Raw genomic sequence first — 27904 nt, 5'->3', positions numbered from 1 at the left:
GGCCTGAATCAAACCCTAAAATTTACTGTAAGATTAACAAAGCAATTTCTGTGGTTACTGTATTTTCCTCAAATTTTCATCAAGCTACAAAAAAGATAAAAATTATAACGATTACCTAACTAATATTATCAAATTTATCAAAAAAATATAGCTGAGATAGATAGATGAGAACCCCAAGTACACTATATGTATTTAACATCTCACTACACTGGAATAGGATGCAGTCCAATTGAACTTAACAGATGCAATGTACGGACCCACCAGATCCTCCAGGGAAGGATATTCCCATTGTAGCTTCCCTCCTTTTTAACTAATAAATAAGTATCCTAAATAGGGGATCCCTATGTACTTTTTACATTAGTAAACCGCACGAGTTAGCTGATTGCCATTCATCAAAAATAATCTGTAGTGTGTGTACCATGTGGGAAGGTTTTTGTATAGCTGTTAAACACTGTGGGTATATATTCGGAAATGGATGCCTACTCAACATGCTCGGTAAGTACTAAAAGTATTTTTTTTTTAACAAAATATCATTAATCTCATGCCATAAATTCAGATTTGTGACTTTTTAAATCTAAATTCTGCATTTATTAATTGATAATGGTAATCACTTATTATCTGTCATCATGTACTGATATTTCCCTAGTTTTTAGCTATTGAATATAGTGTGTGATATACATAGGAGAAACTAATAAGAAAACATTTTTCATTTTTTAAGTTATGTTTTTTATCTCGGGGAGCATTTCAAATTCTTGAAATTAGTTTTTCAGCTCTTGGAAGACATATAACTACACATATTTAGCTTTATGTGATTTTCAAACTTTCCTTCACTGCCTTTATCAATGGTTTTGGAGACATATAATCTGCAAGGTATAAAAGTAAGCAGTAGACATTAGATTATTCACACAAAAACAAAACAAAAAATCACGAAACAGCTTTGCTCTTCAATTTTTGTGGCTTGACTTTTTAACACGAATCATTAGAAAGTCATACTTGTGGGTCGTTCTGGATGGATTCACACTTACAGTTTTAGTGGCTGTTTTTGAGGCAGTTATTTGAGCCAAAGCCAGAACAAAAAAATGGAGAAGTATAAAAGCAAGTGTGAATGAAATTTTAACCTGTTTATACATGCAAGTGTTTTTATGAGCAGTTATGTTTTTTGTGCGTCATAATATTCAAGGTTGACTGTATGTACTAAATAAAATTTGTAATATCTAATTAAAGAAATAGTAAGACATTTTGAATAAACTAGCCATAACAGTGTTGTACACCACCACGTGCTCTAGTTAATAATTGTTATTTTTTGTATCAGATACACTGATACATGAGTCAGGCTTGTGTCACTGTATTCTGTTTTAACTAGAGTTATGTACATTTTGTAACATATTGTCACAAGAGTTTAGCATCATAGTTAGCTCAGAAATGGTAACTAAGCCCAGCTCATAAATGGCCTGAATCAAACCCTAAAATTTTCTGTAAGATTAGCGGAGCAATTTCTGTGGTTACTGTATTTTCCTCAAATTTTCATCAAGCTACAAAAAAGATAAAAATTATAACGATTACCTAACTAATATTATCAAATTTATCAAAAAAATATAGCTGAGATAGACAGATGAGAACCCCAAGTACACTATATGTATTTAACATCTCACTACACTGGAATAGGATGCAGTCCAATTGAACTTAACAGATGCAATGTACGGACCCACCAGATCCTCCAGGGAAGGATATTCCCATTGTAGCTTCTCTCCTTTTTAACTAATAAATAAGTATCCTAAATAGGGGATCCCTATGTACTTTTTACATTAGTAAACCGCACGACTTAGCTGATTGCCATTCATCAAAAATAATCTGTAGTGTGTGTACCATGTGGGAAGGTTTTTGTATAGCTGTTAAACACTGTGGGTATAATATTCGGAAATGGATGCCTACTCAACATGCTCGGTAAGTACTAAAAGTATTTTTTTTAAACAAAATATCATTAATCTCATGCCATAAATTCAAATTTGTGACTTTTTAAAGCTAAATTCTGCATTTATTAATTGATAATGGTAATCACTTATTATCTGTCATCATGTACTGATATTTCCCTATTTTATAGCTATTGAATATAGTGTGTGATATACATAGGAGAAACTAATAAGAAAACATTTTTTAAGTTATGTATTTTATCTCAGGGAACATTTCAAATTCTTGAAATTAGTTTTTCAGCTTTTAGAAGACATATAACTACACATATTTAGCTTTATGTGATTTTCAAACTTTCCTTCACTGCCTTTATCAATGGTTTTGGGGACATTTAATCTGCAAAGTATAAAAGTAAGCAGTAGACATTAGATTATTCACACAAAAACAAAACAAAAATCACGAAACAGCTTTGCTCTTCAATTTCAGTGGCTAGACTTTTTAACACGAATCATTAGAAAGCCATACTTGTGGGTCGTTCTGGATGGATTCACACTTACAGTTTTAGTGGCTGTTTTTGAGGCAGTTATTTGAGCCAAAGCCAGAACAAAAAAATGGAGAAGTATAAAAGCAAGTGTGAATGAAATCTTAACCTGTTTATACATGCAAGTGTTTTTATGAGCAGTTATGTTTTTTGTGCGTCATAATATTCAAGGTTGACTGTATGTACTAAATTAAATTTGTAATATCTAATTAAAGAAATAGTAAGACATTTTGAATAAACTAGCCATAACAGTGTTGTACACCACCACGTGCTCTAGTTTTTGGTGGCTTTAAAACATTTTGGTAGCAATTTGGACATGTACCCTACCTTATAATTCTGAGTAAGTACAACATCTGCTTGCAAGATGATAACCTATCTGCCCTTTACTTTTTGGTTTTATGTATTTGCCTTCATCTTTCATATTTGTATCACTCAAATTTTAACTTAATTTTCCAAATATTTATATGGTCAAATCAGCATATCACGTTAAGTTTTTTTTGTGGAAATTCTTCCTACTAAACAGCATTTCCATTTTTAAATGACAGGAGGCAACTTAAAATGTTATACCGCAATGTTTGATATTTGTTAAGAAATTAGGTAGTTTTAATTAAACACAGGTGCAAAGAGAGGAATCAGATAATTTCCTTTTATATATATCTCCGATGTTATTTCAACATGCTCCATTACATTTTGCCTCTAGAGGTGGAATCTATGTTATTAAGTTCCCAAGTTTCGCTTGCATAGTAATTAATATTGATAAATAATTGGTATTTGGTCGTTATTATACATATAATTACTGAAATAACACAAACTATGAGTGACAAGTGGATGATAAGCTTACAATCTCAATAACTACTAATAAATTCTGCTACCAGAGATAGTTATAAAGCTAAAAATTATCATTCTATTGGCATACCTATGCCTAATATAAAAGCCTATATTTCAGTATCCATAAAGTTCTCGTTGGTTTGTAATATGTCACTGCTGTATAGTGATTTCTTGAAAATAAAATACTCTATTCTTAGGTCTTCTTGTAATCCTGTTACAATATATAAAGTCATCTTTAAAGGATCAGTTTAAATCATTTCACAGATATGTATAATATAAACAGCTATTGTATGAATACACTACAGTAAGAATGAAAAAAGAAAACCTTTTCAAAGAAAGGAAAAATGTTTGCTTTGTATCTGGGTTGTGACTGTGTCCTTTACATTTATCCAACAGGCGGTGAAGTGAAGGCTCCTTCTATGTCCATATTTCCTCCATCTAAGGAAGAGATAGATACAGGAAAGGCCACTACGGTCTGCGCTCTGAGTGACTACACCCCCAGGACTGCGGATTTGGAATGGATAGTGGATGGGACAAAGTGGACGAATGGAGTACAGACCTCAGTGAACAGCAAGCAGGCTGATAATATGTACGGGGGAACCAGTTTCCTCACCATGTCCCAGTCCGAATATAACAGTTGTAACAACATCGCTTGTAAAGTGACTCATCAGGGAAAAGAGTTTATCCAGACCCTGAAGAAGTCAGAATGTTTATAATTACCTATACCTTGTTCTGTGTACTAATATATTGATTTTATTTGGCTTTAAAGTTAATCCATTTTAAAGCAATTATTAAATTTATTGTTTTGTGCCCTTTTGTTTCAAAACCCAATTTTCTTTGCTACAATCTTAAATCCAATGTTTTTATCTTCTTTCAAATAAAGCTTCATTTATCCAATATAGAGATTTCATTACCATTCATTGATGCATCTGCACAGTAAACCAGTGGCTATATTCTGTCTTCTCGTTGTCTTTCAAAGTCTATATGAATCACTTGAAGAGGACCTGTTTTAGGGGTCCATTCCTAGTTTGTGTTACAAAAAAAAATCTGCAGCAAAATGTAAATGTGGCCTAAATGCCCTAAGTGTATCCAAAGATGAATTACTGTAAGAGAGGGGAGGGAAAATATGGAATGTGATTTCATGAAACTATTTCACATAGTTAGATTGTGACTGATGTGAGTCAGTACAATCTGTGTACAGATCTGTAGGCAACACAAGCTTAATATTGCTTGTTAAGGTCTGGAACCCACAAAACTGACAATCCCATAAATGATATGAAGAAATAATAATCATATATACAGTTTGATCTGAAAACAACTACGTCTCATAAAAATGACATACTACCTTTTGCAACCCCTGAATAACCTTACACTATATTGGATTCTAGTGCACTAAGGCCGTGTTACTTGCAGCTCTGTAACAGGGATCAAATAATCACCAATCACCAATACTGTAACAGTGGGGCTCCAAACTCATGGTTGACTGGGCTGGTTTTACACACAAAGATTTCTCTGCAATCACACCGATTTAACAGATTTTGTATTTTCTCTGCCATGGCTATTTAGACATACATATATTTTGTTAATAGGGTTGTCTGGTTACCAGACAACATCCCTTTAACTAGACTACCGGCTATAAAATAATAAACTGAGCAGTGCTTTTCTCCCCGCTGCTGCTTATCTCTCCAGCGCTGCAGTCGCGCTGTGGTCCCATTGTTTGTGTCACTGGAAAGTCAGGTGACTGCTGAAGCCAAACAGAGGCAGCAGCTTCATTGCTCACTCTCATGGAATTGGCAATCACATCCTGAGCATCATGATGCCAGGAGTTTGGGAACTTGGCGCTGTAGCCTTTGATTGGTGGCAGTGGTCACTGGACTTCCTGTGACATCAGCTGTTATAAGAAATGACGACACCACAGCAGGGCTACAGTGCTGGATCTCAGTGGTGGTGAAGAGGTAAATACAGCTCAGTTGATTATTTTTTACAGGCATTTAAAGGGATACTATATGGCAATTGGACAATGCCTTAAAGATTGACTCAGTTCTCATCCTTCACATCTTTTATCATCTTTGCGAAATAGAATTGCTTGATTCTCTATAATAGAGTTGTCATTCAGATATCTTTCTGGTGATATTTATACACTATGGCCGTAGTAACTGGCAGACAGATTTCTAAGCACCTCAGATTACTTTTCTGGCAGATAACACAAATTCCATTTATATTCACTGGTCATTTACACACATTAATTTAGAGGGATATTGGTCTTAATTGATGGAAATTGGACAGATATCTTCACATATAAGCAAATATCACTACATGGCACCAGCATTATCTGTTGATGGTAGTGATCACATTTTCCAGATATTTGCCAGGTTCACATTGCTAGTACCGATGTAGCTCAAGAATTAGCTCTAAAAAATGAATCAGTGTGAGGGTGTTTTCACACAGGACGGAACGTCGTCCCGGAATTTCGCACCAAAATCCTCACAGCTATATGTGGATTAGATGCAGAATCACCAGCAAAATCCATCTATTTTCTATTCCATGTTCAAAATCTGCATGTTAGTAGTGTAGATTTTGGGGCTCGATATTCCGCAAGAGGGTATATTCTGCAACATCGTGCACTAAAGGCACCCGTTCATCAGATTTTTCCCAAATATAAAATTGTGCATCATTGGTCTACAATATAAGTAGCAATGATCTCATATTCTGAACCACTTGAACACTTCAGATTTCATCTTGACTTTTCCTCTGTCAGCCATTCTCTATGTAATTAGACTTTACACAGTTTTTGTACAGGTCTGTAACACTGTGATACATTTTCGGACCTGGAACACCACTTACATGTCTTGGTAAGTACCATAATTACTCACCCATAACACTTGTCCTAGTTCTGTATTTACTGTATTAGAAAAGTAACTATTTTTCCTATAATACAAGTAAATGTAGTGAAAACTTGGTAATATGTTTCTTAATATCCAATATTTAGCAGAGATGACATTCTCTTCTCACTTTCTACCATTACAATGTTCTATCAAATGTTTACATGTGAAATATTATGACAATGTAGAACAAGTCATAATCATTGGTCAAATGTAGTAAAATTGCTGTAGAGATTGTTTTAAGGTTTTGGGCGGTTATAATACATTATTCTTGTCTGACTGCTCATTCACACAATAAGATAAGCCCCATTACTCACTTACTGATACATTTTGCTGTGTAGATGATCTCAGATGTAATTATAGTCAACCAATGAGTAGTACATTTAATATGTGCGTCATTATTGCCATTTATTCTCACAACAGTTTGAGATTTCAGTGAATGGCAGATCCCCTATTATTGGTGGACAGAGTACAATTGTAAAACTGTGACTTGTTACAAATGCTGCAGATTAAACATACAATATATAGTAGAATTACACTGAGAGAGACAACAGCAGTGACTCTGTATAGATAATATTTTACATCTACATAACAGACTATAGAAAGTTGCTACCATCATGAAAATATATATGTCAGAACTAAAGCAAAGCTTAGTTATTTCCAGGGTATTTGACCTGCAATCATTATAATAGAATTAGAAGAGAAGAAATCACATGTTGATAAATTATCAGTACTTCTGTTACTAAATGTAGATAACTATACACACTGTACTGTTCTTAATGTAGTCAGCCTTCTATATGTGTCTCTAGTCTGTGTATGCCTGCAGTACCTCCTAAAACACTGGTAAGTAGACAAGTCACTGTGAATTTACAATAATAATCTCTAGTAATATATTTAGCCCTCATGCTCTCAGCCGGGCTCTCAAAAAGCAGGTAGAATGGGGAGAGATGTAGTTATATGCTCTCTGGTCCATATGTATTTATTGTCATACTATCATGGGATAGCAAAGTACTTATCAAACTGTTATTGTTATTTGCAAGTACGTTACACACCTGCCATATAAAAAGACCCATGTATTATGAATAGTATGTGGCAAGTTAAGTGGAGGACCCTGTTACAGATTTTGCAATGGCGCTCAACCACAGGTCCATTCTCTCAGGGATGCACCAGACCCCAGTTCTTAGGATTTGTGGGGGTTGCAGTGGTCAGATCTCCAACAATTAGCAAATCAAACCCTTTTAATTATAATTATTGGAACAAATAGCTGAGACACATGTATACCCCAAGTACACTATATTTATTTAACACTTCACTACACTGGAATATGATGCAGTTCAACTGAAGTCAACAGATGGTTTATGCAATGCACGGACAGGCCAGGTCCTACACAGAAGGAGATTCCTGTTGTGGCTTCTCTCCATTTTAACGAATAAATAAGAGTCCTGAATAAAAGACCCCTGTCTACGTTCTACAATAGTAAGCCACCTAAGTGAACTGCACTCCACTAATCAGAAATGATCTACAGTGTGAGCTCCATGTGGGAGGGTTTTTGTATTGCTGTCAAGCACTGTGCACATATATTTGGAAATGGATGCCTACTCAACATCCTCGGTAAGTACTAAAATGACCCCAAAAAACATCTCATTATTAATTTCCTATGTTGTAAATTCAAATTTGTGACTTTTTTATCTAAATGTTACATTTATTAATTAATTATAGTAATCATGTTTTATTTGTCATCATGTATTGATATTTCTCTTACTAATGTCTATTGAATATAATCTGTGATATAAGTAAGACAAACGAATGGGAAAAAGTAAGGAGAAAAAAAACATTTTTAAGTAATATATTTTATTTTGGACAACATTTCAAGTTCTTAATATAAGTTTATCTTTTGCTCTTTGGAGGCATATAACGCATATTTATCAGTATTTTCTTCTATATTTCCTTTGCCAATTTTTTTAATGGGTTTTGAGAAATGTAATTTAGAAAGTATGAAAGTAAGTGATAGTAGTTACATTATTTACACAAACAAAACAAAACAAACAGCTTTCTTTTTACATTTCTGTAGATAAAATTTTTAACACAAAGCATTAAAAAATAGTAATTATGGGTCATCGTGGCTGGATTCACACATACAGTTTTACTGGCTGTTTTAGAGGCAGGTATTTGCGCCAAAGCCAGAACAAAAAAGTGGAAACGAATAAGAGAAAGACTTCAACATCTCCTATCGCTATTCACTCCTGTGATTGGCTAAAAAATGTATGAAAAACTGCATGTGTGAGTGCAATCTTTAGCTGTTTATGCATGCAAGTCTTTTTATGAACAGTTGGGTTGGTTGTATGTCAAATTTTTGATATTGGTGAAGAAATGAGGTAGTTTTAATTAAACACAGGTGCAAACAGAGGATTCACATCATTTCCTTTCACATACGAGCACATCTCCTATATTATGGCGACACGCTCCACTACATTTGGCCTCCAGAGGTGGAATCAATGTTATTAAGGTCCCAAGTTTTATTTGCATAGTAATTAATGTTAATAAATAATTGGTATTTGGTTGTTATTCATGCAAATTATTATTGAAATAACACAAACTATGAGTGACAAGTTGATGATAAGCTTACAATCTCAGTAACTACCAATAAATCCTGCTACCAGAGATAGTTATAAAGCTAAAAATCCTCATTGTAATGACATACCCATGCCTAATATAAAAGCCTATATTTCATTATCCATAAAGGTTTTGTTGGTTTGTAATATGTTACCGCTGTATAGTGATTCCTTGAAAAAAGTACTCTATTCTCAGATCGTCTGTAATCCTGTTACAACAGATGTCATCTTTAAAGGATCAGTTTAAATCATTTCACAGATATGTATAATATAAACAGCTATTGTATGAATACACTACAGTAAGAATGAAAAAAAGAAAAACTTTTCAAAGAAAGGAAAAAATGTTTGCTTTGTATCTGGGTTGTGACTGTGTCCTTTACATTTATCCCACAGGCGGTGAAGTGAAGGCTCCTTCTATGTCCATATTTCCTCCATCTAAGGAAGAGATAGATACAGGAAAGGCCACTACGGTCTGCGCTCTGAGTGACTACACCCCCAGGACTGCGGATTTGGAATGGATAGTGGATGGGACAAAGTGGACGAATGGAGTACAGACCTCAGTGAACAGCAAACAGGCTGATAATATGTACGGGGGAACCAGTTTCCTCACCATGTCCCAGTCCGAATATAACAGTTGTAACAACATCGCTTGTAAAGTGACTCATCAGGGAAAAGAGTTTATCCAGACCCTGAAGAAGTCAGAATGTTTATAATTACCTATACCTTGTTCTGTGTACTAATATATTGATTTTGTTGGGCTTTAAAGTTAATCCATTTTAAAGCAATTATTAATTTTATTGTTTTGTGCCCTTTTGTTTCAAAAATCCCATTTTCTTTGCTACAATCTTAAAGCCAATGTTTTTATCTTCTTTCAAATAAAGCCTCATTTATCCAATATAGAGATTTCATTACCATTCATTGATGCATCTGCACAGTAAACCAGTGGCTATATTCTGTCTTCTCATTGTCTTACAAAGTCTATATGAATCACTTGAAGAGGACCTGTTTTAGGGGTCCATTCCTAGTTTGTGTTACAAAAGAAAATCTGCGGCAAAATGTGAATGTGGCCTAAATGCCCTAAGTGTATCCAAAGATGAATTACTGTAAAAGAGGGGAGGGAAAATATGGGTTGTGATTTCATGAAACTATTTCACATAGTTAGATTGGGACTGATGTGAGTCAGTACAATCTGTGTACAGATCTGTAGGCAACACATGCTAAATATTAATTGCTAAGGTCTGGAACCCACAAAACTGACAAACCCATAAATAATATAAAGAAACAATAATCTTATATGCAGTTTGATCTGAAACCAACTGCATTTCATAAAAACTACATACTACCTTTTGTGACCCCAGAATAACATCACACTGTTTTGGATTCTAGTGCACTGAGGCCGTGGTACTTGCAGTTCTGTAACAGGGATCAATTAACAATTCCAGGGAAAATAATCACCAATACTGTAACAGTGGGGCTAAAAAGTAATGGTTGACTGGACTGGTTTTACACAAAAAGATTTTTCTGCAATCACATTGATCTTATAGATTTTGAAATTGCTCTGACTTGGGTATTTAGACATACAGATATTTTGTTAAAGGGGTTGTCTGGTTATTAGACAACATTCCAGGTTTCCAGCCAACAACTGGACAACCACAAAAAAACTGAGCAATACTTTTTCTTTTTACTGCCGCTTACCTCTCCAATGCAGCAGCCACGCTGTAGTCCCATTGTTTGTGTTACTGGAAGTCTGGTGACCACTGCAGCCAATCAGAGGCAGCAACTTCACTGCTAATTCTCCCGGCATTGGCAATCACACAATGAGCGTCATAATGCCAGGAGTTTGGGAACTTGGCGCTGTAGCCTATGATTGGCTGCAGTGGTCACTGGACTTCCTGTGACATCATCTGTCACAAGAAATGATGGAACCACCGCGGGGCTGCAGTGCTGGATCCCAGTGGTGATGAAGAGGTAAATAGGCTCAGTTTATTATATTACTACAGACAGTCCTTTTAATGGGATGTTGTCTGGTAACTGTACAACACCTTTAAGATTGACTTAGTTCTCATCCCCCTCATCTTTTATCATCTTCCTGAACTAGAATTGCTCTATTACCTATAATAGAGTTGTCATTCAGATATATTTCTGGTGATATTTATACACTACGGCCGTAGTAACTGGCAGACAGATTTCTAAGCACCTCAGATTAGTTTTCTGGCAGATAACACAAATCCAATTTGTATTCATTGGTCATTTACACACATCAATTTAGAGTGATATTGGTCTGAATGAATGGAAATTGGACAGATATCTTCACATATAAGCAAATATTGCTACATGGTGCTCTTTGCACAACCATTAGCTGCCGATGTTAGCGGTCACATTTTCCACAGGTGTAACTCAAGAATTAACTCTAAATAATGATGCTATGTAAGAGTGTTTTCACACAGGATGGAATGTCGTCCCGGAATTCTGCACCAAAATCCTCACAGCTATATGGGGATTTAGATGCAGAACTGCCAGCAAAACCCATCCATTTTCTATTCCATGTTCAAAATCCGCAAGTTAGCAGTACAGATTTTGGGGCTCAATATTCTGCAAGAGGGTATATTATGCAACAATGCAGCGGAGTATTTTGTCCCAGTTGAAAACACCCTAATAATGCCCTAAAAGCACCCGTTCATCAGACTCTTCCCAAATATGAAATTGTGCATCATTGTCCTACAATATAAGTAGCAATGATCTCATATTCTGAACCACTTGAACACTTCAGATTTCATCTTGACTTTTCCTCTGTCAGCCATTCTCTATGTAATTAGACTTTACACAGTTTTTGTACAGGTCTGTAACACTGTGATGGATTTTCGGACCTGGAACACCACTTACTTGTCTTGGTAAGTACCATAATTACTCACCCCTAACACTTGTCCTAGTTCTTTACTTACTGTATCAGAAAATTAATCGTTTTTCCTAAAATACAAATAAATGTAGTGAAAATTTGGTAATATGTTTCTTAATATCCAATATTTAGCAGAGATGACATTCTCTTCTCACTTTCTACCATTACAATGTTCTATCAAATGTTTATATGTGAAATATTATGACAATGTAGAACAAGTCATAATCATTGGTCAAATGTGGTAAAATTGCTGTAGAGATTGTTCTAAGGTTTTGGGCTGTTATAATACATTATTCTTCTCTGACTGCTCATTCACACAATAAGATAAGCCCCATTACTCACTTACTGATACATTTTGCTGTGTAGTTGATCTCAGATGTAATTATAGTCAACCAATGAGTAGTACATTTAATATCTGTGTCATTATTGCCATTTATTCTCACAACAGTTTGAGATTTTAGTGAATCACAGATCCACTATTATTGGTGGACAGAGTACAATTGTAAAAATGTGACTTGTTACAAATGCTGCAGATTAAACATGTAATACAATATATAGTATATGTTCACTGAGAGAGACAACAGCAGTGACTCTGTATAGATAATATTTTACATCTACATAACAGACTATAGAAAGTTGCTACCATCATGAAAATATATATGTCAGAACTAAAACAAAGCTTAGTTATTTCCAGGGTATTTGACCTGCAATCACTATAATAGAATTAGAGGAGAAGAAATCACATGTTGATAAATTATTAGTACTTCTGTTACTAAATGTAGACAACTATACACACTGTACTGTTCTTAATGTAGTCAGCCTTCTATATGTGTCTCCAGTCTGTGTATGCCTGCAGTACCTCGTAAAACACTGGTAAGTAGACAAGTCACTGTGAATTTACAATAATAATCTCTAGTAATATATTTAGCCCTCATGCTCTCAGCCGGGCTCTCAACAGCAGGTACAATGGGGAGAGTTGTAGGCATATGCTCTCTGGTCCATATGTATTTACTGTCATACTATATAGGATAGCAGAGTAGTTATTAAACTGTTCTTGTTATTTGCAAGTATGTTACACACCTGCCATATAAAAAGACCCATGTATTATGAATAGTATGTGGCAATTTAAGTGGGGGACCCTGTTACAGATTTTGCAATGGCGCTCAACCACAGGTCCATTCTTTCAGGGATGAGCCAGACCCCAGGTCTTAGGATTTGTGGGGGTTGTAGTGGTCAGATGTCCAACAATTAGCAAGTCAGACCCTTTTAATTATAATTATTTGAACAAATAGCTGAGACACATGTATACCCCAAGTACACTATATTTATTTAACACTTCACTACACTGGAATATGATGCAGTTTAACTGAAGACAACAGATGGTTTATGCAATGCACAGACAGGCCAGGTCATACACAGAAGGAGATTCCCGTTGTGGCATCTCTCCATTTTAACTAATAAATAAAAGTCCTGAATATAAGACCCCTGTCTACGTTCTACAATAGTAAGCCACCTAAGTGAACTGCACTCCACTAATCAGAAATGATCTACAGTGTGTGCTCCATGTGGGAGGGTTTTTGTATTGCTGTCAAACACTGTGTACATATATTTGGAAATGGATGCCTACTCAACATCCTCGGTAAGTACTAAAATGACCCCAAAAAACTTATCTCATTATTAATTTCCTATGTTGTAAATTCAAATTTGTGACTTTTTTATCTAAATGTTACATTTATTAATTGATAAAAGTAATTGTGTTTAATCTGTCATCATGTATTGATATACAGTATTTCTAACTCATATCTATTGGATATAATCTGTGATATAAGTAAGAGAAACTAATAGGAAAAAGTAAGGAGAAAAAAAACATTTTTAAGTAATATATTTTATTTTGGGCAACATTTCAAGTTCTTAATATAAGTTTATCCTTTGCTCTTTGGAGGCATATAACACATATTGAGCAGTAATTTTTTATGTTTCCTTCGCCAATTTTTTAAATTGGTTTTGAGAAATGTAATTTAGAAAGTATGAAAGTAAGCGATAGTAGTTACATTATTTACACAAACAGAACACAAATCACAAAAAACTGCTTTCTTCTTAAATTTCTGTAGATACAATTTTTAATACAAAGCATTAGAAAATAGTAATTATGGGTCATCGTGGCTGGATTCACACATACAGATTTACTGGCTGTTTTAGAGGCAGTTATTTGAGCCAAAGCCAGAGCAAAAAAGTGGAAAAGAATAAGAGAAAGACTTCAACATCTCCTATCGCTATTCACTCCTGTGGTTGGCTAAAAAATGTATGAAAAACTGCATGTGTGAGTGCAATCTTAAGCTGTTTATGCATGCAAGTCTTTTTATGAACAGTTGGGTTGGTTGTATGTCAAATTTTTGATATTGGTGAAGAAATGGGGTAGTTTTAATTAAACACAGGTGCAAACAGAGGATTCACATAATTTCCTTTCACATACGAGTATATCTCTTATATTATGGTGACACGCTCCTCTACATTTGGCCTCCAGAGGTGGAATCAATGTTATTAAGTTCCCAAGTTTTATTTGCATAGTAATTAATGTTGATAAATAATTGGTATTTGGTCATTAGTCATACAAATTATTATTGAAATAACACAAACTATGAGTGATAAGTGGATGATAAGCTTACAATCTCAGTAACTACCAATAAATTCTGCTACCAGAGACAGTTATAAAGCTAAAAATGGTCATTGTAATGACATACCCATGCCTAATATAAAAGCCTATATTTCATTATCCAGAAAGGTTTTGTTGGTTTGTAATATGTTACCGCAGTATAGTGATTCCTTGAAAAAAATATAATACAATGTTTATTGGAAATGGCTCAGATTCCTTGGTGGTGTAGCATATGTGGACCTGTATGCCTCACCTTTTTGGGTTGATCTACTTTTGTGTGCTGCTGACAGCACTTTATTTTGCATTTGAGTTGGTTTGTAATATGTCACTGCTATATAGTGATTCCTTGAAAATAAAATACTCTATTCTAAGGTCTTCTTGTAATCCTGTTACAACATATAAAGTCATCTTTAAAGGATCAGTTTAAATCATTTCACAGATATGTATAATATAAACAGCTATTGTATGAATACACTACAGTAATAATGAAAAAAGAAAACCTTTTCAAAGATAGAAAAAATGTTTGCTTTGTATCTGGGTTGTGACCGTGTCCTTTACATTTATCCAACAGGCGGTGAAGTGAAGGCTCCTTCTATGTCCATATTTCCTCCATCTAAGGAAGAGATAGATACAGGAAAGGCCACTACGGTCTGCGCTCTGAGTGACTACACCCCCAGGACTGCGGATTTGGAATGGATAGTGGATGGGACAAAGTGGACGAATGGAGTACAGACCTCAGTGAACAGCAAACAGGCTGATAATATGTACGGGGGAACCAGTTTCCTCACCATGTCCCAGTCCGAATATAACAGTTGTAACAACATCGCTTGTAAAGTGACTCATCAGGGAAAAGAGTTCATCCAGACCCTGAAGAAGTCAGAATGTTTATAATTACCTATACCTTGTTCTGTTTACTAATATATTGATTTTATTGGGCTTTAAAGTTAATCCATTTTAAAGCAATTATTAATTTTATTGTTTTGTGCCCTTTTGTTTCAAAAACTCCATTTTCTTTGCTACAATCTTAAATCCAATGTTTTTATCTTCTTTCAAATAAAGCCTCATTTATCCAATATAGAGATTTCATTATCATTTATTGATGCATCTGCACAGTAAACCAGTGGCTATATTCTGTCTTCTCATTGTCTTACAAAGTCTATATGAATCACTTGAAGAGGACCTGTTTTAGGGGTCCATTCCTAGTTTGTGTTACAAAAGAAAATCTGCGGCAAAATGTAAATGTGGCCTAAATGCCCTAAGTGTATCCAAAGATCAATTACTGTAAGAGAGGGGAGGGAAAATATGGAAGTCGATTTCATGAAACTATTTCACATAGTTAGATTGGGACTGATGTGAGTCAGTACAATCTGTGTACAGTTCTGTAGGCAACACATGCTAAATATTACTTGCTAAGGTCTGGAACCCACAAAACTGACAATCCCATAAATGATATGAAGAAATAATAATCATATATACAGTTTGATCTGAAACCAACTGCATTTCATAAAAATTACATACTACCTTTTGTGACCCCAGAATAACATCACACTGTTTTGGATTCTAGTACACTGAGGCCGTGGTACTTGCAGTTCTGTAACAGGGATCAATTAACAATTCCAAGGAAAATAATCACCAATACTGTAACAGTGGGGCTAAAAACTAATGGTTGACTGGACTGGTTTTACACAAAAAGATTTTTCTGCAATCACATTGATCTTATAGATTTTGAAATTGCTCTGACTTGGGTATTTAGACATACAGATATTTTGTTAAAGGGGTTGTCTGGTTATTAGACAACATTCCAGGTTTTCAGCCAACAACTGGACAACCACAAAAAAACCTGAGCAATACTTTTTCTTTTTACTGCCGCTTACCTCTCCAATGCAGCAGCCACGCTGTAGTCCCATTGTTTGTGTTACTGGAAGTCTGGTGACCACTGCAGCCAATCAGAGGCAGGAACTTCACCGCTCATTCTCCCGGCATTGGCAATCACACAATGAGCGTCATAATGCCAGGAGTTTGGGAACTTGGCGCTGTAGCCTATGATTGGCTGCAGTGGTCACTGGACTTCCTGTGACATCATCTGTCACAAGAAATGATGGAACCACCGCGGGGCTGCAGTGCTGGATCCCAGTGGTGATGAAGAGGTAAATAGGCTCAGTTTATTATATTACTACAGGCAGTCTTTTTAAAGGGATGTTGTCTGGTAACTGTACAACACCTTTAAGATTGACGCAGTTCTCATCCCCCTCATCTTTTATCATCTTCCTGAAATAGAATTGCTCTATGACCTATAATAGAGTTGTCATTCAGATATATTTCTGGTGATATTTATACACTATGGTCGTAGTAACTGGCAGACAGATTTCTAAGCACATCAAATTAGTTTTCTGGCAGATAACACAAATCCAATTCGTATTCACTGGTCATTTTACACACATTAATTTAGAGTGATATTGGTCTGAATGAATGGAAATTGGACAGATATTTTCACATATAAGCAAATATTGCTACATGGTGCTCTTTGCACACCCATTAGCTGCCGATGTTAGCGGTCACATTTTCCAGATACTGTATTTGCCAGGCTAACATTGCTAGTATAGGTGTAGCTCAAGAATTAGCTCTAAATAATGAATCCGTGTAAGGGTGTTTTCACACAGGATGGAATGTCGTCCAGGAATTCTGCACCAAAATCCTCACAGCTATATGCGGATTTAGATGCAGAACTGTCAGCAAAATCCATCTATTTTCTATTCCATGTTCAAAATCCGCAAGTTAGCAGTGCAGATTTTGGGGCTCAATATTCTGCAAGAGGATATAATCTCCAATGTTGCAGCGGAATATTTTGTCCCAGTTGAAAACACCCTACCAATGCCCTAAAAGCACCCGTCCATCAGATTTTCCCAAATATGAAATTGTGCATCATTGTCCTACAATATAAGTAGCAATGATCTCATATTCTGAACCACTTGAACACTTCAGATTTCATCTTGACTTTTCCTCTGTCAGCCATTCTCTATGTAATTAGACTTTACACAGTTTTTGTACAGGTCTGTAACACTGTGATGGATTTTCGGACCTGGAACACCACTTACTTGTCTTGGTAAGTACCATAATTACTCACCCCTAACACTTGTCCTAGTTCTTTACTTACTGTATCAGAAAATTAATCGTTTTTCCTAAAATACAAATAAATGTAGTGAAGATGTAATAATATGTTTCTTAATATCCAATATTTAGCAGAGATGACATTCTCTCCTCACTTTCTACCATTACAATGTTCTATCAAATGTTTATATGTGAAATATTATGACAATGTAGAACAAGTCATAATCATTGGTCAAATGTAGTAAAATTGCTGTAGAGATTGTTTTAAGGTTTTGGGCTGTTATAATACATTATTCTTGTCTGACTGCTCATTCACACAATAAGATAAGCCCCATTACTCACTTACTGATATATTTTGCTGTGTAGTTGATCTCAGATGTAATTATAGTCAACCAATGAGTAGTACATTTAATATCTGTGTCATTATTGCCATTTATTCTCACAACAGTTTGAGATTTCAGTGAATCACAGATCCACTATTATTGGTGGACAGAGTACAATTGTAAAAATGTGACTTGTTACAAATGCTGCAGATTAAACATACAATATATAGTATATGTTCACTGAGAGAGACAACAGCAGTGACTCTTTATAGATAATATTTTACATCTACATAACAGACTATAGAAAGTTGCTACCATCATGAAAATATATACGTCAGAACTAAAACAAAGCTTAGTTATTTCCAGGGTATTTGACCTGCAATCATTATAATAGAATTAGAGGAGAAGAAATCACATGTTGATAAATTATTAGTACTTCTGTTACTAAATGTAGATAACTATACACACTGTACTGTTCTTAATGTAGTCAGCCTTCTATATGTGTCTCCTGTTTGTGTATGCCTGCAGTACCTCCTAAAACACTGGTAAGTAGACAAATCACTGTGAATTTACAATAATAATCTCTAGTAATATATTTAGCCCTCATGCTCTCAGTTGGGCTCTCAACAGCAGGTACAATGGGGAGAGATGTAGTTATATGCTCTCTGGTCCATATGTATTTACTGTCATACTATATAGGATTGCAGAGTAGTTATCAAATTGTTCTTGTTATTTGCAAGTATGTTACAAACCTGCCATATAAAAAGACCCATGTATTATAAATAGTATATGGCAAGTTAAGTGGAGAACCCTGTTACAGATTTTGCAATGGCGCTCAACCACAAGTCCATTCTTTCAGAATGCGCCAGACCCTAGGTCTTAGGATTTGTGGGGGTTGCAGTGGTCAGATCTCCAACAATTAGCAAGTCAAACCCTTTTAATTATAATTATTGGAACAAATAGCTGAGACACATGTATACCCCAAGTACACTATATTTATTTACAATCCAATTGTGGCTTCTCTCCATTTTAACTAATAAATAAAAGTCCTAAATAATAGACCCCTGTGTGCGTTCTACATTAGTAAGCCACCTAAGTGAACTGCACTCCACTAATCAGAAATGATCTACAGTGTGAGCTCCATGTGGGAGGGTTTTTGTATTTGAGTCAAACACTGTGGGTATATGTTTGGAAATGGATGCCTACTCAACATCCTCGGTAAGTACTAAAATTACCCCCAAAAAACTTATCTCATTATTAATCTCCGATGTTATAAATTCAAATTTGTGACTTTTTTATCTAAATGTTACATTTATTAATTGATAATAGTAATTGTGTTTAATCTGTCATCATGTATTGATATATTTCTAACTCATATCTATTGAATATAATCTGTGATATAAGTAAGAGAAACTAATAGGAAAAAGTAAGGAGAAAAAAAACATTTTTAAGTAATATATTTTATTTTGGGCAACATTTCAAGTTCTTAATATAAGTTTATCTTTTGCTCTTTGGAGGCATATAACACATATTGAGCAGTATTTTTTTATGTTTCCTTCGCCAATTTTTTAAATTGGTTTTGAGAAATATAATTTAGAAAGTATGAAAGTAAGCGATAGTAGTTACATTATTTACACAAACAAAACACAAATCACAAAAAAACTGCTTTCTTCTTAAATTTCTGTAGATATTTTTAATACAAAGCATTAGAAAACAGTAATTATGGGTCATCGTGGCTGGATTCACACATACAGTTTTACTGGCTGTTTTAGAGGCAGTTATTTGAGCCAAAGCCAGAGCAAAAAAGTGGAAAAGAATAGGAGAAAGACTTCAACATCTCCTCTCTATTCACTCCTGTGGTTGGCTAAAAATGTATAAAAAACTGCATGTGTGAGTGCAATATTTAGCTGTTTATGCATGCAAGTCTTTTTATGAACAGTTGGGTTTGTTGTATGTCAAATTTTTGATATTGGTGAAGAAATGGGGTAGTTTTAATTAAACACAGGTGCAAACAGAGGATTCACATCATTTCCTTTCACATACGAGTATATCTCCTATATTATGGCGACACGCTCCACTACATTTGGCCTCCAGAGGTGGAATCAACGTTATTAAGTTCCCAAGTTTTATTTGCATAGTAATTAATGTTGATAATGGTATTTGGTCATTAGTCATACAAATTATTATTGAAATAACACAAACTATGAGTGATAAGTTGATGATAAGCTTACAATCTCAGTAACTACCAATAAATTCTGCTACCAGCCACAGTTATAAAGCTAAAAATGGTCATTGTAATGACATACCCATGCCTAATATAAAGGCCTATATTTCATTATCCACAAAGGTTTTGTTGGTTTGTAATATGTTACCTCTGTATAGTGATTCCTTGAAAAAAAATATAATAGAATATTTATTGGAAATGGCTCAGATTCCTTGGTGGTGTAGAATATGAGGACCTGTATGCCTTACCTTTTTGGGTTGGTCTACTTTTGTGTGCTGCTGACAGGACTTTATTTTGCATTTGAGTTGGTTTGTAATATGTCACTGCTATATAGTGATTCCTTGAAAATAAAATACTCTATTCTAAGGTCGTCTTGTAATCCTGTTACAACATATAAAGTCATCCTTAGAGGATCAGTTTAAATCTTTTCACAGATATGTATAATATAAACAGCTATTGTATGAATACACTACAGTAATAATGAAAAAAGAAAAACTTTTCAAAGATAGAAAAAATGTTTGCTTTGTATCTGGGTTGTGACTGTGTCCTTTACATTTATCCAACAGGCGGTGAAGTGAAGGCTCCTTCTATGTCCATATTTCCTCCATCTAAGGAAGAGATAGATACAGGAAAGGCCACTACGGTCTGCGCTCTGAGTGACTACACCCCCAGGACTGCGGATTTGGAATGGATAGTGGATGGGACAAAGTGGACGAATGGAGTACAGACCTCAGTGAACAGCAAACAGGCTGATAATATGTACGGGGGAACCAGTTTCCTCACCATGTCCCAGTCCGAATATAACAGTTGTAACAACATCGCTTGTAAAGTGACTCATCAGGGAAAAGAGTTTATCCAGACCCTGAAGAAGTCAGAATGTTTATAATTACCTATACCTTGTTCTGTGTACTAATATATTGATTTTGTTGGGCTTTAAAGTTAATCCATTTTAAAGCAATTATTAATTTTATTGTCTTGTGTTTCCTTTTGTTTTCAAAATCCCATTTTCTTTGCTACAATCTTAAATCCAATGTTTTTATCTTCTTTCAAATAAAACCTCATTTATCCAATATAGAGATTTCATTACCATTCATTGATGCATCTGCACAGTAAACCAGTGGCTATATTCTGTCTCCTCATTGTCTTACAAAGTCTATATGAATCACTTGAAGAGGACCTGTTTTAGGGGTCCATTCCTAGTTTGTGTTACAAAAGAAAATCTGCGGCAAAATGTAAATGTGGCCTAAATGCCCTAAGTGTATCCAAAGATCAATTACTGTAAAAGAGGGGAGGAAAAATAAGGAATGTAATTTCATGAAACTATTTCACATACTTAGATTGTGACTGATGTGAGTCAGTACAATCTATGTACAGTTCTGTAGGCAACACAAGCTAAATATTACTTGCTTCGGTCTGGAACCCACAAAACTGACAATGCCAGAAATGATATGAAGAAATAATGATCATATATACAGTTTGATCTGAAACCAACTGCATTTCATAAAAATGACACACTACCTTTTCTGACCCCAGAATAACCTCACAATGTCCTAGTACACTGAGGCCGTGTTACTTGCAGTTCTGTAACAGGGATCAATTGACAATTCCAGGTAAAATAACCTCCAATACTGTAACAGTGGGGCTAAAAACAAAAGGGTTGACTGGGCTGGTTTTACACGCAAAGATTTTTCTGCAATCAGACTGATCTAATAGATTTTGAAATTGCTCTAACTTGGGTATTTAGACATACATATATTTTGTTAAAGGGGTTGTCTGGTTATCGGACAACATCCCAGATTTCCAGCCAACAACTGGACAACCGTAAAAAATTGAGCAATACTTTTACTTTTTACTGCTGCTTACTTCTCCATTGCTGTAGCTGCTCTGTGGTCCCATTGTTTGTGTTACTGGAAGTCGGGGGATCACTGCAGTCAATCAGTGGCAGCAACTTCACTGCTCATTCTCCCAGAATTGGCAATCACACTGGGCGTCATAATGCCAGGAATTTGGGAACTTGGCGCTGTAGCTTCTGGTTGGCTGCAGTGGTCACTGGACTTCCTGTGACATCATCTGTCACAAGAAATGATAGAACCACAGTGGGGCTGCAGTGCTGGATCCCAGTGGTGGTAAAGAGGTAAATACGTCTTAATTTATTATACTACTATAGGCAGTCCTTCTAAAGGGATGTTGTCTGGTAACTGTACAACACCATTAGGATTGACTCAGCTCCCATTTTTTATCATCTTCCTGAACTAGAATTGCTTTATTCTCTATAATAGAGTTGTCATTCAGTCTGAATGAATGGACAGATACGTTCACATAAAAGCAAATATCACTACATGGCGCTCTTTGCACAACCGTTAGCTGCTGAAGTTAGCGGTCACATTTTCGAGATATTTGCCAGGCTGACATTGCTAGTACAGGTGTAGCTCAAGAATTAACTCTAAATCACAATGCCGTGTAAGGATGTTTTCACACATGACGGAATGTCGTCCTGACAAAATCCTCACAGCTATATGTGGATTTAGATGCAGAATTGCCAGCTACATCCATCCATTTTCTATTCCATGTTCAAAATCAGGCATTAGCATTGCAAATTGTGGAGCACAATATTCCGCAAGAGGATATAATCTGCAATGTTGCAGCGGAATATTCTGTCCTAGTTGAAAGCACCCTAATAATGCCCTAAAAGCACCCGTTCATCAGACTCTTCCCAAATATGAAATTGTGCATCATTGGTCTACAATATAAGTAGCAATGATCTCATATTCTGAACCACTTGAACACTTCAGATTTCATCTTGACTTTTCGTCTGACAGCCATTCTCTATGTAATTAGACTTTACACAGTTTTTGTACAGGTCTGTAACACTGTGATACATTTTCGGACCTGGAACACCACTTACTTGTCTTGGTAAGTACCATAATTACTCACCCATAACACTTGTCCTAGTTCTTTACTTACTGTATCAGAAAATTAACAGTTTTTCCTATAATACAAGTAAATGTAGTGAAAATTTGGTAATATGTTTCTTAATATCTAATATTTAGCAGAGATGACATTCTCTTCTCACTTTCTACCATTACTATGTTCTATCAAATGTTTATATGTGAAATATTATGACAATGTAGAACAAGTCATAATCATTGGTCAAATGTAGTAAAATTGTTCTAAGGTTTTGGGCTGTTATAATACATTATTCTTGTCTGACTGCTCATTCACACAATAAGATAAGCCCCATTACTCACTTACTGATATATTTTGCTGTGTAGTTGATCTCAGATGTAATTATAGTCAACCAATGAGTAGTACATTTAATATCTGTGTCATTATTGCCATTTATTCTCACAACAGTTTGAGATTTCAGTGAATCACAGATCCACTATTATTGGTGGACAGAGTACAATTGTAAAAATGTGACTTCTTACAAATGCTGCAGATTAAAAATACAATATATAGTAGAATTTCACTGAGAGAGACAACAGCAGTGACTCTGTATAGATAATATTTTACATCTACATAACAGACTATAGAAAGTTGCTACCATCGTGAAAATATATATGTCAGAACTAAAACAAAGCTTAGTTATTTCCAGGGTATTTGACCTGCAATCACTATAATAGAATTAGAAGAGAAGAAATCACATGTTGATAAATAGTACTTCTGTTACTAAATGTAGATAACTATACACACTGTACTGTTCTTAATGTAGTCAGCCTTCTATATGTGTCTCTAGTCTGTGTATGCCTGCAGTACCTCCTAAAACACTGGTAAGTAGACAAGTCACTGTGAATTTACAATAATAATCTCTAGTAATATATTTAGCCCTCATGCTCTCAGCCGGGCTCTCAACAGCAGGTAGAATGGGGAGAGATGTAGTTATATGCTCTCTGGTCCATATGTATTTACTGTCATACTATATGCGATAGCAGAGTAGTTATCAAATTGTTCTTGTTATTTGCAAGTACGTTACACACCTGCCATATAAATAAAGACCCATGTATTATGAATAGTATGTGGCAAGTTAAGTGGAGGACCCTGTTACAGATTTTGCAATGGCGCTCAACAACAGGTCCATTCTTTCAGGGATGCGCCAGACCCCAGTTCTTAGGATTTGTGGGGGTTGCAGTGGTCAGATCTCCAACAATTAGCAAATCAAACCCTTTTAATTATAATTATTGGAACAAATAGCTGAGAAACATGTATACCCCAAGTACACTATATTTATTTAACACTTCACTACACTGGAATATGATGCAGTTCAACTGAAGTCAACAGATGGTTTATACAATGCACGGACAGGCCAGGTCCTACACAGAAGGAGATTCCCGTTGTGGCTTCTCTCTATTTTAACGAATAAATAAGAGTCCTGAATAATAGACCCCTGTGTGCGTTCTACAATAGTAAGCCACCTAAGTAAACTGCATTCCACTAATCAGAAATGATCTACAGTGTGTGCTCCATGTGGGAGGGTTTTTGTATTGCTGTCAAACACTGTGGGTATATGTTTGGAAATGGATGCCTACTCAACATCCTCAGTAAGTACTAAAATTACCCCCAAAAAACGTATTTCATCATTAATCTCCTATGTTATAAATTCAAATTTGTGACTTTTTTTAATCTAAATGTTACATTTATTAATTCATTATAGTAATCATGTTTTATTTGTCATCATGTATTGATATTTCTCTAACTCATATCTATTGAATATAATCTGTGATATAAGTAAGACAAACTAATGGGAAAAACTAAGGAGAAAAAAAACATTTTTAAAGTAATAGATTTTATTTTGGACAACATTTTTTAAGTTCTTAAATAATATAATTTTATTTCTTGCTCTTTGGAGGCATATAACACATATTCAGCAGTATTTTTTTTCTATGTTTCCTGCGCCAATTTTTTAAATTGGCTTTGAGAAATTTTAATTTAGAAAGTATAAAAGTAAGTGATAGTACTTACATTATTTACACAAACAAAACACAAATCACAAAAATACTGCTTTCTTCTCAAATTTCTGTAGATAAAAATTTTAACACAAAACATTAGAAAATAGTAATTATGGGTCATCGTGGCTGGATTCACACATACAGTTTTACTGGCTGTTTTAGAGGCAGTTATTTGAGCCAAAGCCAGAACAAAAAACGGGAAAAGAATAAGAGAAAGACTTCAACATCTCCTATCGCTATTCACTCCTGTGGTTGGATAAAAAATGTATGAAAAACTGCACGTGTGAGTGCAATCTTTAGCTGTTTAGGCATGCAAGTCTTTTTATGAACAGTTGGGTTTGTTGTATGTCAAATTTTTGATATTGTGAAGAAATGGGGTAGTTTTAATTAAACACAGGTGCAAACAGAGGATTCATATCATTTCCTTTCACATACGAGTATATCTCCTATATTATGGTGACACGCTCCACTACATTTGGCCTCCAGAGGTGGAATCAATGTTATTAAGTTCCCAAATTTTATTTGCATAGTAATTAATGTTGATAAATAATTGGTATTTGGTCATTAGTCATACAAATTATTATTAAAATAACACAAACTATTAGTGACAAGTTGATGATAAGCTTACAATATCAGTAACTACCAATAAATTCTGCTACCAGCGACAGTTATAAAGCTAAAAATCATCATTGTAATGACATACCCATGCCTAATATAAAAGCCTATATTTCATTATTCATAAAGGTTTTGTTGGTTTGTAATATGTTACCGCTGTATAGTGATTCCTTGAAAAAAAATATAATACTGTGTTTATTGGAAATGGCTCAGATTTCTTGCTGGGGTAGCATATGAGGACCTGTATGCCTCACCCTTTTCAGTTGATCTAACAGGACTTTATTTTGCATTTGAGTTGGTTTGTAATATGTCACTGCTGTATAGTGATTCCTTGAACAAATATATACTCTGTTCTAAGGTCTTCTTGTAATCCTGTTACAACATATAAGTCATCCTTAGAGGATCGGTTTAAATCATTTCACAGATATGTATAATATAAACAGCTATTGTATGAATACACTACAGTAAGAATGAAAAAAGAAAAACTTTTCAAAGATAGAAAAAATGTTTGCTTTCTATCTGGGTTGTGACCGTGTCCTTTACATTTATCCAACAGGCGGTGAAGTGAAGGCTCCTTCTATGTCCATATTTCCTCCATCTAAGGAAGAGATAGATACAGGAAAGGCCACTACGGTCTGCGCTCTGAGTGACTACACCCCCAGGACTGCGGATTTGGAATGGATAGTGGATGGGACAAAGTGGACGAATGGAGTACAGACCTCAGTGAACAGCAAACAGGCTGATAATATGTACGGGGGAACCAGTTTCCTCACCATGTCCCAGTCCGAATATAACAGTTGTAACAACATCGCTTGTAAAGTGACTCATCAGGGAAAAGAGTTTATCCAGACCCTGAAGAAGTCAGAATGTTTATAATTACCTATACCTTGTTCTGTGTACTAATATATTGATTTTGTTGGGCTTTAAAGTTAATCCATTTTAAAGCAATTATTAAATTTATTGTTTTGTGCCCTTTAGTTTCAAAATCCCATTTTCTTTGCTACAATCTTAAATCCAATGTTTTTATCTTCTTTCAAATAAAGCCTCATTTATCCAATATAGAGATTTCATTACCATTCATTGATGCATCTGCACAGTAAACCAGTGGCTATATTCTGTCTTCTCATTGTCTTTCAGAGTCTATATGAATCACTTGAAGAGGACCTGTTTTAGGGGTCCATTCCTAGTTTGTGTTACAAAAGAAAATCTGCAGCAAAGTGTAAATGTGGCCTAAATGCCCTAAGTGTATCCAAAGATCAATTACTGTAAGAGAGGGGAGGGAAAATATGGAATGTGATTTCATGAAACTATTTCACATAGTTAGATTGGGACTGATGTGAGTCAGTACAATCTGTGTACAGATCTGTAGGCAACACAAGCTTAATATTGTTTGTTAAGGTCTGGAACCCACAAAACTGACAATCCCATAAATGATATGAAGAAATAGTGATCATATATGCAGTTTGATCTGAAACCAACTGCATTTCATAAAAATCACATACTAACTTTTGCAACCCCAGAATAATCTTACACTGTTTTGGATTCTAGTACACTGAGGCCGTGTTACTTGCAGTTCTGTAACAGGGATCAATGGACTATTCCAGGGAAAATAATCACCAATACTGTAACAGCGGGGCTCTAAACTAATGGTTGACTGGGCTGGTTTTACACATAAAGATTTCTCTGCAATCAGACCGATTTAACAGATTTAGAATTTTCTCTACCATGGCTATTTAGACATACAGATATTTTGTTAATAGGGTTGCCTGGTTACCAGACAACATCTCTTTAACTGGACTACCGGCTATAAAAGAATAAACTGAGTAGTGCTTTTCTCCCCGCTGCTGCTTATCTCTCCAGCACTGCAGCCGCGCTGTAGTCCCGTTGTTTTGTGTCACTGGAAAGTTATGTAGCTGCCGAGGCCAAACAGAGGCAGCAGCTTCATTGCTTATTCTCCTGGGAATTGACAATCACATCCTGAGCGTCATGATGCCAGGAGTTTGGGAACTTGGCGCTGAAGCCTCTGATTGGTGGCAGTGGTCACTGGACTTCCTGTGACATCAGCTGTCATAAGAAACGATGACACCACAGCGGGGCTGCAGTGCTGGATTCCAGTGGTGGGGAAAAGGTGAATACGGCTGAGTTTATTATAATTCTACAGGCATTTAAAGGAACAGTGTATGGTAATTGGACAATGCCTTTAAGATTGACTCTGTTCTCATCCTCCACATCTTTTATCATCTTCCTGAACTAGAATTGCTCTATTCCCTATAATAGAGTTGTCATTCAGAAATATTTCTGGTGATATTTATACACTATGGCCGTAGTAACTGGCAGACAGATTTCTAAGCACCTCAGATTACTTTTC

General features: G+C 35.3%; 1 protein-coding gene, 1 long non-coding RNA gene and 1 gene segment (V, D, J or C); all 3 read left to right on the top strand.

The window, feature by feature from the left end:
• Nucleotides 1-9666, top strand: part of LOC136627193 (immunoglobulin gamma-1 heavy chain-like) — a 28506-nt gene extending 18840 nt beyond the window's left edge. Inside the window, exons 3-6 of the mRNA XM_066602125.1 lie at nucleotides 1909-1944; nucleotides 3674-3992; nucleotides 7685-7770; nucleotides 9165-9666. Of these exons, the coding sequence (XP_066458222.1) occupies nucleotides 1909-1944; nucleotides 3674-3992; nucleotides 7685-7770; nucleotides 9165-9484 (761 nt within the window). The 3' untranslated portion in view covers nucleotides 9485-9666. The remainder of the gene's footprint in view (nucleotides 1-1908; nucleotides 1945-3673; nucleotides 3993-7684; nucleotides 7771-9164) is intronic.
• LOC136627977 (Ig lambda-1 chain V regions MOPC 104E/RPC20/J558/S104-like) overlaps nucleotides 1-15393 on the top strand; it is an 884291-nt gene extending 868898 nt beyond the window's left edge. The window contains 2 exon segments of the V gene segment in view: nucleotides 11627-11662; nucleotides 14892-15393. Of these exon segments, the coding sequence occupies nucleotides 11627-11662; nucleotides 14892-15211 (356 nt within the window).
• Nucleotides 15394-22774: 7381 nt separating this feature from the next.
• LOC136626978 (uncharacterized) lies at nucleotides 22775-26593 on the top strand. The gene is made up of 2 exons (XR_010792725.1): nucleotides 22775-22888; nucleotides 26093-26593. It is a non-coding gene; the product is annotated as an uncharacterized lncRNA (long non-coding RNA).
• Nucleotides 26594-27904: the final 1311 nt, after the last annotated feature.

The sequence above is a fragment of the Eleutherodactylus coqui genome, chromosome 5 (genome assembly GCF_035609145.1).
Source record: "Eleutherodactylus coqui strain aEleCoq1 chromosome 5, aEleCoq1.hap1, whole genome shotgun sequence".
In the NCBI taxonomy this organism is placed as follows: Eukaryota; Metazoa; Chordata; class Amphibia; order Anura; family Eleutherodactylidae; genus Eleutherodactylus; species Eleutherodactylus coqui.
This window is presented reverse-complemented; position numbering and strand designations above follow the sequence as displayed.